The 12,904-nt window shown below is 41.3% G+C and overlaps 1 protein-coding gene across 1 annotated transcript in view; it reads left to right on the plus strand.

Moving 5' to 3' along the window:
* Positions 1-813: 813 nt before the first annotated feature.
* Positions 814-12,904, plus strand: part of LOC119733636 (extracellular matrix protein 3-like) — a 35,188-nt gene continuing 23,097 nt past the window's right edge. The window contains exons 1-4 of the mRNA XM_038207040.1: positions 814-958; positions 1,440-1,670; positions 4,657-4,785; positions 7,563-7,814. Of these exons, the coding sequence (XP_038062968.1) occupies positions 1,529-1,670; positions 4,657-4,785; positions 7,563-7,814 (523 nt within the window). The 5' untranslated portion in view covers positions 814-958; positions 1,440-1,528. The remainder of the gene's footprint in view (positions 959-1,439; positions 1,671-4,656; positions 4,786-7,562; positions 7,815-12,904) is intronic.

The following is a 12,904-nucleotide window of genomic DNA, read 5'->3' on the forward strand; positions in this document are numbered from 1 at the left end:
AAAGTCTGTCCTCTTTGATAGAACCGTATAACTTCTTGTACCGAGACACTTTGGAAAAGTAAGAAACTTGTTGGCGTCCAGCCAAGTGATGAAGTGTTTCCAAAAAGAATGGACGGAGGACTAATGAACTATTATTCGCTATCAAGGGAGACAGATACATCAATACTGGTTCCAGATTTGTTGTGGTTTTTCTTCTGCTCATTTAGTCATTGTGGTTAACAGATCTTTTCACGAACTGTCCAGAGTTGGCGACATGTTTGGTTTTTGTGTCATCCTCTTCCGAAGTCCTTTTTCAACCTTTATAAATGATTGTTACCTTAAAGATCTGTGTGCTTATTCATGAAAGTTTGCAGCTGAATTTTTTTGTTAAATGATGATAGTAGATTTAGTAATGGCAGTCTGAAAGAAAACAGATTTGAGAATGTTTGAAAAGTTTTGGGTTGGGGGAAGGGGGTGAGGCACATGCAGATATATTGAAGTTGAGTGGCCCAAACTGCTAAGGTGACACGTCCTTGGTAGATGTGAAGGTTTTGAGTGATGTTGGAAAATGTGAAATGTGACTTCAGCTGAAGTGAATACCATTGCGTGTGAACGTTTGTGAAATTGATCTGTGTAATGAATGGATACCCTGGGAATGAAATGACTAATGTGAGTGAGATCATGGCACACATTAATGTGTGCTTCCGTGTGTTCTTTTATTTTCAAGCCCCTGCACGCATGAATATTTTGATCTGATGCACTACATCAAAATTTTGAAATAGATATTTTTTTTAACCAATCACATCACTTGTTCTATAATTTTGCATATCAGGTGGTAATGAACTGCCCAATCAGCCGTTCCGTCTCAACTGGTCTTGGATCTCATTGGAGCGCGAGTACTACGAGGTGAATGAGACTGATAGGACTCTGGAGCTCAAACTCATCAGGCGTGGATACCTGGGCGAGACCTCATTTGTCGGTGAGTAGCAGAAAATGTTTTTTTTTTACATATTTAAAACGCTTATTTCAGAATAGTTTTTGTTGTCTAGAGCGTGTATGGAATTAGTTTAAAAATACTGTCTGAGACAATATACAGGCATGCAACTTTTCCTCGGATCCGCTGATTTCCTCGTTATTTACTTCTCATGAATGCCCTTACAAATTAAAAAGTACTGCCCAAAGTCTAGTGTGGTTTGGAGTTTCCTCATTTTTTCCCCCAAATTCCCAGTTGCATGCCTGAATATAACCCATTCTTTTTGTTTGACATAAGCAACAACATGGCTCCCTGATCAAGCCAGAATTTTGAGTTGGCCCAGAATGTGTGATGAATGTTCCCCGCTAAATCCCCAGTCGAAGAGCTCGGAATTCAAACGGAGTGTGCCAAGCCCCGTATCCGTAGCAAAAGCCTCATCAATCAAGTCTTACCTCCGCTCTCTCCCTCCCCCCTTCCCTCCCCACAGGCATCAAGGCTGTTGATGGTACCGCCATCGTCAACGAGGACTTCCGCGGCAAGTCAGCCCGCCAGGTTCAGTTCAACCCGGGTCAGGAGATGGGCTTCTGGCGCGTGCGCATCATCAACGACAAGAGCTACGAGCAGGCCGAGGTCTTTGAGGTCATCCTGCATGACGCTGTCATGGGGGCACTGGAGTACCCCGACCGCGCCCTCATCAGGATCCTGGACTCGGAAGATGGTGAGTTCTGAACTTATCCCTCAGACTTGGGGAAAAATAATCTGTCTCAAAACCTCAGAACCAGAGTTTAGGCGTGATTAAGTTCAGTTGATTTAACCCTAAATGTCTAGGCATGTCTTTACTAGGACTAGGATCCTTGCTGAATCCTACAAAATCCACCACTCTATGGTACAGTCGTACTTGAATTTCAACAGGGCATCAAGCCTTCATGTAGAGCATAACAGTGGCTGGTCCCACGTTTTTTTAATCCTTCGAAATCCTACAAACCTTCTGGTGGAGCTTGAAGAATCTCGGAGGGTTAATATTTAAGTATGCTTAAGTAGTCTGTATACCTGTAGTTAGAAAAAACTATAACTGTGGGTACCTACTTTGTCTGAAGTTCTAGTCGTTAAAGAGTCATGAAGGAGATCATTGAAAAACTATTAAAAAGGAAAACTTATTTTGGAAACAAATTGGAAAGAATGTTGCAACCTGACGCCACTCTTTTCTTCATATATCATCTCAATAAAGGTCAGTCATTGCAAAAATGTTGAAAAGACATGAATCTAGGACTGAGAAACATTTCCAATTTTGTTAGGAACTACTTAGAAAAATTTCTTGACTCTCCATAGACTTGGTACACAACCGCTGAAGTGGCGTCTGGAGACTACATTCTTTCCAATAAATCCTTTGTGTTAGAAAGTAAAAAGCTCCTGACTATGACGAGTATGACCTGGTTGTGTCTGGGTCTTACAACTCAAAAGGGCACAGGAAATAAGACTCTGCATCAGATGATTGTAGAGGGCTTGACTCATCTTGCGGCCGTCATTGTGTGAAAAGAAACCAACCATAAGCCCCAATCAAGGCAGGGAGTAACTGTCCCATTACCGCAGGGAACGCACAATAAACTGGAAGATCTTTTAAGAGATTTGCTTGGGATGGGATTTTAGACTCAAGAAACCACCGTACCAGTGTACTACACTGGTGGATTTTGATGGACTCAGGACCCAACCTTTTTTTGCATGACAAAATTTATGGATTCTGGCAGATTCAGGATACTTTCTAGTAAAAATACCCAAGGGGTTAGGGTTAAAGTGGTGTTATGCAGCCTGGATTTGCTGCAAACATCTAGTTGTTTCGCTTTTTTGCTTGTAAAGCAAGGGGCAAATTGAAGTGTTTTTGTTGGCATCCCAATTAGAAGGGGGTTCAGTATAGGATGATGAGGGGCTTATGAAGTCCTGGTGCATCCTGCCCTTGAGGCTTTGAAAAATGATGAATGCCCTGCAATAAGAGCAGTCCAGGGTGCTTTCAGTTAAAGATGTTTACAGTTCAGGGTCGTTTCAGTTTATTCTCCTGTATATATATATACAGAATTTATTAGGCATTATAAAAAGTAGGGAGATTTTAGTACTGAAATCGCTTTGTGTAGCAGTTGTTCTTTAGGGGCATTTGTAGGGGAGGAAATGGGATTGACAAACAATTGTGTTCGGTAATTGTTTGGGAAGAGGTTAAGGGAGGATAAGTTAGGTAATTGAGTGGGTGAAGTGCCCCCTAGACTGAGGATGGAAAAATCAGAGCCTTCATTTGTGGTTTTTCTATTAAAAGCATTCCGCAGATGGACATCAGCCTTGTTTGGATGCTTAAATTAAAAATTGGAGACTCGGTTGGAAGATGATTAAAAGGCCGCTGACCAAAAAAACCTCTTGTTAAGAGGTGGAAGGAGATGGAATGGGTGAATTTACTTGCATTCAGATCTGTTGAGTGCACAAAACCGAGGGATTAGGCGGGCGTCCAAAAGGAAGAGTGGGCAACAAGAGAATAGGGAATTGGTTGGGGTGGATGGGTGGGGTTAAAAAAAAAAAAAAACCTGAAAGAATATAATGAAAGGCCAGTAGGCAGGAACCTGACTTTTGAACCAATTTGAAGGGTCGATGGAGGCTAGCTGTCTGCCTCCCTGGGCATTTAATCACTGTCTCCTTCGAAAGTTGCTCCTTCTCCCCGGTAATCCAGGTTTTGTCCCCCTTTCTTGGGAGGTTGTTAACCCCACCAACACTATCATTAACCTGGGCCTCAATGAAAGAAGCCATTGTAGTCTCTGTGGAATTTTGCTGCAAGGGTTATTGTTTTGGTATTGAACATAAAATTGACAATTTGGAGGAATTGATGAGAGGAAGATTGGGTGGGGGGGGGGGGGGGGGGTGGAGAGGGGACCAAACATGACTCGGAGTAAGATAATGAAGTTGTTTTGCGTTACTCATTTAACGTTTTGTGTTATCCTTATTGATTGGGTTGAAGCACAGAAATGCACAAGGGCTTTGGTTGAAACACAAACAGGTTGACATCCTAGTGTGGGAGTTGGATGTTGATAAAAAAAAAAGCAAACACTTTTTTTCAGATGAAAATACCTTTTGCAACTGTTGCTCCTTCCTTCCTCCCGGGAAGGTTATAGAAGTCCGAACGAACAACGAAAAGTTTGTAAGGAATTTTTGTTGTACTGAATCCTACACAGTGCATTCCCCGCCAAAAAAAAGAAGCCAACAGCAGTACTATCTACACAAGTTTTTTCACCTTGGAACGTGTTTGAATTTGTTAGTTTGATCCGGCATAAAGTAAACAAGGGGAGAGGAGGGCAAACATATCAAGAGATTCGGGGCGAAACAGTCCAGGAAGAATTGTCTCCCGTTAATGATAACAGTGCGTTGTCAGTTCAGGCACTTGTAGAGATGCCTGCAAATAGACACATCTAATGAACTGGAAATGAGATCCTCAATTTGATTGTCATCCTTTGGAAGGCGAGGCGGGTGCCCGTATTATGAAAGCATGAAAAGCCTGTTCTGAAACGTCAGGTACTCTTACAAAAATGTCAGATGAATTAAAACTCCCAGTGAATTCATTGATACTATGCTACAGTAATTTAGGGAATACACAACAGGAACACCTAGTGTGATTGTTCAAATTATTATTTTTTTTCTTATTTTTTTACTTTACTTTATTTTTCTACAAACAGAATCCTTTGTGTTCATCGATGCCGAGAGCCCCTACATCATCAACGAAGACATCGGCGAGGTGCTTATCCCCATCCGACGAGGCGGTGACCTGTCCGAGGAGATGATGGTCCTCTGCTCAACGATGCCAGGTACCAGACTAGAGCACATTGTGATCCTAAACGGTCCAGATTTAAGGCTTGAAAAGTTAGGCTACAACATCACTTAAAAGTTTAGAAACGGGGGGATTGGTAAACTTTGTGGAATGGTTTTTCCCAACAAGTTGAAGACAATTTTACGATCCTTCTAAGCACGGAAATTTGCTATAGGCACAAAAAATATTTGCCAAAAAAAAACAGGTTCCAAAAGTCATGTGTTGGATATTGATTGTGGCTGGTTCTGTAAGTGGATTTTTTTTCCTTTTCGGCCAAACACTGGAAATTGCGGCCTGGTCCCAATATGGTCTGATGAAATTTTACTTACTGCAAAAAAACTGTAAGAGTATGCGATTATAACACAGTATTAGCACTTGGTGCATATAACTGAAGTGTTAGGCACAATTAGTTGGTGCTCAACATATCTGTGATCTGTGTGCTGTGTGATAATCAGAGATTCAGTTTTCCAGCTAAACTCCATTGATGCGTACTGGTATAATACAAAAGCATTCCACACTGTATTTTTGACAGTGAGCGCACCGATGTTCGGTCAAGTGATTTTCAATACAGTTGTGTGGAAAGACATGGGGATTCAATCATGCAAAAGACTGCATTCTGCAAACTTTCACACAGTTTTCCCTTTTTGTGTTTAGTGATCAACCAGAAAGAAATAAAAACCTGCATTCTTTTTTTTCCCCTCTCGGCAACACCCACACAAAAAGTTCCTAAATTTAAACCCCATTTGCCAATGTTTTGATACGAGTTCAATCTGGCAACAAAATGTATTGCACATTGGCACATATGGTTTCTATTGTCCAAGCAGATGGTCCCACTCAAACGTACTATATTTAATCACCCAATGTGGAATTCAGTTCATCATGAACCTATTCCCTAGGTCTTCAGTTTCATCTCAAAAGGCAGAAACTGCTAAAAGATGACTCATTCTGACATTTTATCAACTCTAAAACAGAGATTCTGCACTGAAAGGATTTAAAGATTGGTTATCACCCGACTTTATTGTCCCAGTTTTTTTTCCACTGATCTGGTGTTGGTAGTCTGCCCTGTAGGCATTTTTATAATATTTCACCGGTCCCCTGTGCTCGACCCAAAAACCCACAACTCTTTTTTGTGTGTGTGGAGACTTATCCCTGAGCTATACTTCAACAAGACTCCAGACATAATAGGCTACAAGGTTTAACACACACTTGGGACGGCCGACAGTAATAAAGTTATTCCATAGAACACAGTTCATTTTTTTCACCACTTGTTCCTCATTATTGTTTTCTCCGAGGGGTGATATACAGGTTTCAGATTTTCCCAAGAGCCCTGAACTGTTGTTTTCCTCATACTTCTCCAACAAGCAAACCTCACAGGCAAATCTCGCAGGCATTTGTTGAATCAAAACCAATTATGGGCCATCACAAATTGTCAAGACTTTTGTTCAGAGCACCAGGGGTGTATTTTGAGGGATATTTTTTTGTTGAGAAGCGTTGGCGGGTGTGGGCAGGTGAAGAACAGGTTGTTTCAATCGAGACTGACTTGGTAAAAAAAAAAAAGCCACCCACCACAAAATGACAAAATTAACTAGTGACAACTTCACTCATTCTGTTCATCAATCGCAAACCTCCAAACCGTGGGAGATTTTTTTTGGGGGGGGGGGGGGAGAACAAAACTTGCATCAAGCTTGGAGATTGCTGTACAGGGGTCTATTCAGTTCTTCAATGAATATTGTTACAAATTTCAATAGCTTCAAACCTTTCCGGATCTAATTCTGGTAGTAATTTCAACCTCCCACACATGTGCATTTTTGGGATTGAAAAAGAGCCAAACACAAAGTGGCCAACAGGAAATAAATTTGACTTTTTGCACTCAGCTATGAACTGCCTCACTGATTTTCAACTAACTTTACTGTTTACATTTGGGTTCAGCGCAGGGTCTAATTTAATGGCCCTGCTGAATAGGTTGCTGAAAGTGAAAGCTTTTGTGAACTGTGGTAGAAAAATGGTGCTTATGAAATGCTTATACTCGTAGGCACTAGATATTCCTACATATTCCTATTATTATTGCTGTTGTTATTTGTTTCTGGTAATGAAACTAAGGATTCCTCAAAAGTGCCCAAGGCACTGTAGCTCGCAAGCCTGAAGAAACCTGTGGAGAGAAGACAATGAGAAGAATTACAGTTTTAGAGGTGGGAGGCAAACCCCAGAAGAATATTCTGGGGGAAACCCACGGAATCAGGTTGGCCCCGCGATGGAAGGCCAGGAAAGTACCGCTACTCGAACCTGACTCCCCAATTTTTAAACCTATTTAAAGCAAACTGTTATTCAGAAATTCTGCTCACTGCTTCGCCTACAATCTCAGGGAAAAGGACAAAGGTTCTGTATGCAGTAAATCTTGTGCATAGTAGCATGAAACATGGTCCAGAACGTGACCAAAATGAAAACTGAAATGTCAAAGACTGAGCATCACATTTAGTGCTCTGTTCACAGTCCGTGTAAACCATGTGGGTTGAACTATGTGACCCTTCAACACAAAACCAGTCAGAAGTATTTTGAGATGCAGCCTATAATACAATCTGTAATGCTTAGAATATTGATGAAAATTGGGAGCTGAAAATACCTATAACTCCGTCAGATTTTGTCTGATTCCCATATTCATTGGAAAGCTTACTCGGTGTCCTTTTCAATGAGCTTAAAATCCCAACTTTCAAGAACAGGTCCAAGTGACTATTTTTGTTGATTTGTTACCTTTAACCTTTGAACCCTTGCACACAGGTACAGCCACCGGTGCCGACCCCTCCCCGGTCCACTCTTTCAACGATTACATCAGCCGTCTTGAAGACGACAATGACAACTTCGTCCGCTTCGACAAGGGCGAGGACCTGGCCTACTGCCGCGTGCTGATCATCGACGACTCGCTGTACGAGGACGCCGAGGACTTCCAGGTCAAACTGACCATGCCCATGGGAGGTCGCGTCGGGGAGCCAGCCCAGCTCAACGTGGTGATCGCCGCCGATGCTGCAGATGGTGAGTTTCAAGAAAATTTGTCTGGGTACAAGTCAATTTAAGCCTTGAGTTGCATTTTCCAAGTTGGCTTTTATTTAAAATGAGAAGTTCAGTTTAGCAGTCGGCGTTTGTAGGTCTGGGTTGCGATTGATTCAGATACTTTTGTTGGTGAAACTTCCTTGGACTTTAGCTTTTTGGGGGCATTAGTTGCTTTTTCAATCTATGTTGAATGGATTTAACTGGATTTAGTTGGGACCAGTGCTAAATGACCAGCGGACACAAAAAGATAAATGAAGTTTAAAGCTCCAGCATTTTTATCGGATTATGTTTTTCACAAAATGAAATAATCTCCGAGCTGAGAAATATGTGACCTACTGAGGAATGTCCCCCAAAACCTTGTTTTGCGTAATCGACGCCTGAAGTCGGATATACTAGAACAATTATGCCAAAATCGATATTGATTGTTTTGTACTTTTGAGTAGCCAAGGTATCCAAGATTCACACTATGAATGTTTGTTCGGGAAAAAATACCCACAAAAATCAGCCATCAGAAAGCGATGACATGTCCTGAAAAGTCAAATTTAGCAGAGAAAACATTGAAGCATTTACTGAGAAAACACTTGGAATTTTTCAGACCAGTCTCATAGGGTTTGTGCACAGGGCGTCAAGTGATGTCCAGGTATGGAACTCTTTCCAACCATTTTTATGACTGCACTCTGACACAAAAAACCCAAATAATTCTTTCATGACAACAGCACATTCTGAAAAAGGCACGAACCAAACCTTCGTTGAGAATAATACATGTAGTATAATGTACATGTAGCCCTTGTAATTCCAGAGGGTTTTTTCTAAGGGGGGCTCGTTTCACATTCCTCTCACACCCTGCGTTATGGTCTACTGGGCCTGTGTGTGTCTGGCCTTGTGGTGACCTTACACCCAAGTATGCCCGCACGCTATACAGCCCTTATTCCAGATCATCCGAGCTTGAATTGAATTCGCAAAAAAAACGCTGCAGGTGTCGTATGACGCTGCACAAGGGTGTGTTATAGAGCTCAGGTGTACTCGGGAAAACTTTGGGCTTGGGATACTGGCTATTGTTGAAAAGAAAAATAGCCTGCTTTGTTTAAATGGAGTATCCTGTTTCGGGACTGTTTTTATTATGCATGCATAGTCTGCATCGGTTAACTGCATGGATACTCAGTGCACAGTGAAACAACTTAGTATTCTGTCTCCAAAGTCAATGCAAATGATTCCTAAAACTGAACTAAAATGATTCCTAAACCCAAAAATGTGAGTTCTCTGCTCGGAAGTGTCAGCATACTTTGTGTTGGCGATCCAAAAATTTGCATCATTGCACAGTGCACGAAAACCCAAAAGTGAGTTTAACAAAAGTACCAAAAACAACCTTCAGATATTGACTCTAAATTCCTTCAGTTTTTGACTGAAAATATCGATTTGACTCGTCGAAACTTTGAATTTAGTTTTGGCATTGCAAACTTTAATGATTTCTTTTTATCTGAAGTTCGGTGCTCATTTCAAACGGAGTGGGAACAAATTCAGTTTTGTAGCAGAAATGACCTTGCCGATAATATTGGCCAAGCCTACACACCCCTAAAAAAAAAAAAATCAGTCAAGCGCTCTGTATAGTACCTAGATTTGGAGGGAAAAAAAATAACGTGCATGTGAACGGACAGCTTGCTCTAAATTCACCCTGTCTTCTGCATTCAATATACTTGCTTGTCAATCTGTCATGTAAAAGGCATAATCCAAATAGAAGATGACAGCCTAGCTACGGCCCCCCCCCCCTCCAACAATGTTTTCCTCGTTTTCAAAGTTTGATTCATGAATCACCACAAAACTTCTGTCATTCCGTTGGATTTGTTCTTTTATTACTTTCTTCCGTAGTTGAAGAATTTAATTTCCATTTGCAAGATTAGGTCCTCCTAAAAGCCGCATCGGGTATTGGGAAAAAACGCACATGACGTTGAGAACAATTTTTTTTGTCGGGCTGGGGGGGGGGGGGGGAGGACCATACGGGGTGGTCTGTATCGGCTACAAATGCGCTGTTGTGAGGCGAGAACTCTAGCGGCCTCGAGTGTACTCTAGCAGAAGACAAATGCATTCTCACTTTCGGAGAGGTGTTTACTTAAAAACTATTGGGTCTTGGCTTTTCTGACCAGCAGATTATTCAGATACAGCCGATTTTTTTTCTCCCGTGTAAATCTGGGTTGAATTTGTGGCATTGAAGGCAAAAAAAATTCTCAACCACGGCAAGTTCAAAAGGGATTACGTGTCCAGTTCCTTTTTTCAGGATGCACTTGTAAATATTTCCGAATCATGCGCCCTTCTGAACAAGGCAAACAAAAATTGTGTGCAATTTAATCCCTGTCCTACTTATTTTCATTACCGACATTTATCTGTTGCTGCACCAACCAAGTCCAAGTTATGAATATAGGCCTAATATCCAAAGCACCTCTGTTGATGAATTTTCTTCTTATCATAACCACCTGTATCGCACAGGTATTAACACAAGAACTAAAGAATGAATGAATAACAACAGGGATTTTTAAATAATTGTGTCTTCAAAAGGGGGATTACATGCAACCACCAAAGACCCCATTCAGACCAATTTCCTAATATTTTGGCGTTCCATTCAATCCACCGTCCCTCCTGTTATTCAGACCTTCTTAGCAAAACACGGCTACACGTGTAGCTCGTCCAACACAAACAGGATTTGCAGAAAGATATTTTCAATACGGACTAATGAAAACTCGCCCCGAGGGTTCTGGTCTGTAGTATTAAACTTATCGCAGGGCAAAACTTGAACTGACCCTACAACTCAACCCAATCTCAAACTTTCGGCTATGTGGCTTTTTTTGTTTGTAGGAAAACTCCCAGGGGCTTTAACGCATGATTTGCAATGTCTCGGATCATGTTAACTTCTTGCCAAAAAAACATCTGCGACATTTCATGTTGTGCCTAAATATTCCCATAGGTACACTGCATACTTCTTGTCAGTGTACATTCCTATACGACCAGTACCCTGTTACTTACCACACAAATTATTATCAGGGCCTGTGAGTTTGGGTTCTTTCAAATTGTAGCCAAAAATAGCCTTCCCATTCAGATTCATTGTAACTCCTACTCATAAATTCACGCCGTGAACTCCAAAGAAACTTAATTGTGTTTCGGGTTTTTTGTGTGTGCTTGGCTATAGGAAGCCATTTCTAAACAAACAAAAAACCAGACCCCACTTCAAAATGCCGGTGGCAATTCCTGGACATCTATTCAGGGGATGCACTTTCACACACAAAATAAATGAATATCTTCAAATGAAAATGCATGTACTGACAAGGTGTAAAAAAGGAAACAAAGTATTTACATCTTTTGAAACTTTTTGTATCTTTTTCTCTGAGAAATGTTCATCATAATTCATTTCCAGTTCCCTTTCATCGGATGTTCTTTGAGCACAATAAGGCAGTGAAAGTTTATGAATTTCAATAGATGACATTTTTGATAAGTTATAGTTTCCCCGACGTCTAGGTACAGGGACAACCTTTTTTTTTTTTTACCCAAAAGGAGAAAGAAAAAAAAAGCTGAGCTCAAAAAGTTGATTGATTGGTTGGCGTGTTTCACCGGTGCCCGGGGATTAAGATATGTGTGGGGAGGGAAGTACGTCATACGGGGTACCAGGGATACGAGGAAAAGGAAGGGGAAAATACTGGCACTGATAGGGGGGGGGGGGCGGATTTGTGGTCCCTGGAGTACGTAAAAATAAGGGGCCGACTTTTGCTTGTTAAATTTGTTAATACCACAGCTAGCCAGTTTTACGCCAGTTTTTCCATTAATTCCATTTGCGTGTCCCTTGAAATATAATGAAACTTCAGAAAGTCAAAATATGAAATAACTGCCATCCACTGCTCAGAAGTTTTGGTGTGCAATGAATGAGCAAAATGCAGGAAGTAAAACGATTTTCCAGAAGTTGATGGCTTTCAAATACTGCAGAAGTGGAAAAACTGAGGAATTTGTCAAAGAAACACACACTGGAGACCTTTTGCCACTATCGCACGACCCCTCTCGATTCAGCGTAATTGGAAAATTAGCCACAAAACCAACTCCGAAATCCGTGGTGATCGCACCGCACACCAGAGGTGTGCATACCGCAATTCAAACATCTCTCTCAACCCCGGCGGGTGGTCGGTAATGCGTTCTGCTTGGGGAGCCGTCGTTATTTTCAACAATTCTTCGTGACTAAACGTAGCAATTTTTGAAACAGATGATTCCAACAGTGAATCCAAGCTGTGAGGCCGTGTTGGACACACATGAACTGGCCGGAGAAGTGTTTTTGCCTACAAAGTTGCAAAGTGACTCAATTAAGGAATCTGTTGGCTAGTTTGCAAATTTGATGTCCAGCAAACTTTGGGAAATACATTTTCATATCAGTTGGAGTGGGGCGAACACATTTGTTTTTTAGTTTGGGCAATTCAATAAAAATCAATTACATTGCTTGATTTCTAACTCAAACAGCACAGCATGGAAGAGACAGCTGGCAGTATAGGAGTCAAAGGTCACAAGGCAAAAGTTGTCCCTGAACGAAAATTAGCTCACATGGCAGTGCTGTCTGCAGAGTTTACAACAATTACTAAATCTTCAACAAATTTGACGTCAAAAGGAATCCAGCTCGGAATGACCGAATCCAGCTGCTGTTGGGAAAATTGATTCCCCACCCAAAGTTTTTGAGACGGGTCTTTGCCTGTGTTTGGTGACCGTTAACCCTGAATTTAAAAAGAAGAAAAAAAAGGCAGGAAATTGGAAAAAGGACCTCAGTCAACGGCAGGCTTAGTCAGTTCATTGGCATGGAGACAGGGGGACCATCCATTCGGTAGAGTGATGACAGAAGTTGACAGTAATTGAATTTGCAGTGCATGTGCAGTCCTGCCCCCTAAAAAACTCCCGACAAAAAATCCAAACTCACATTGTACAAGTGACCCTGAGAAATGTGTTGCACTTTCCAACTGTGTACATGTATGACCAATGAAGTTTATTGTAAAAGTATATTTGAGATTCACATTTGGGAAGTATTACTTCAGAATTGCAAAAAAATAAGAGTG

Source organism: Patiria miniata, unplaced genomic scaffold, assembly GCF_015706575.1.
Source record: "Patiria miniata isolate m_02_andy unplaced genomic scaffold, ASM1570657v1 HiC_scaffold_26, whole genome shotgun sequence".
Taxonomy (NCBI): domain Eukaryota; kingdom Metazoa; phylum Echinodermata; class Asteroidea; order Valvatida; family Asterinidae; genus Patiria; species Patiria miniata.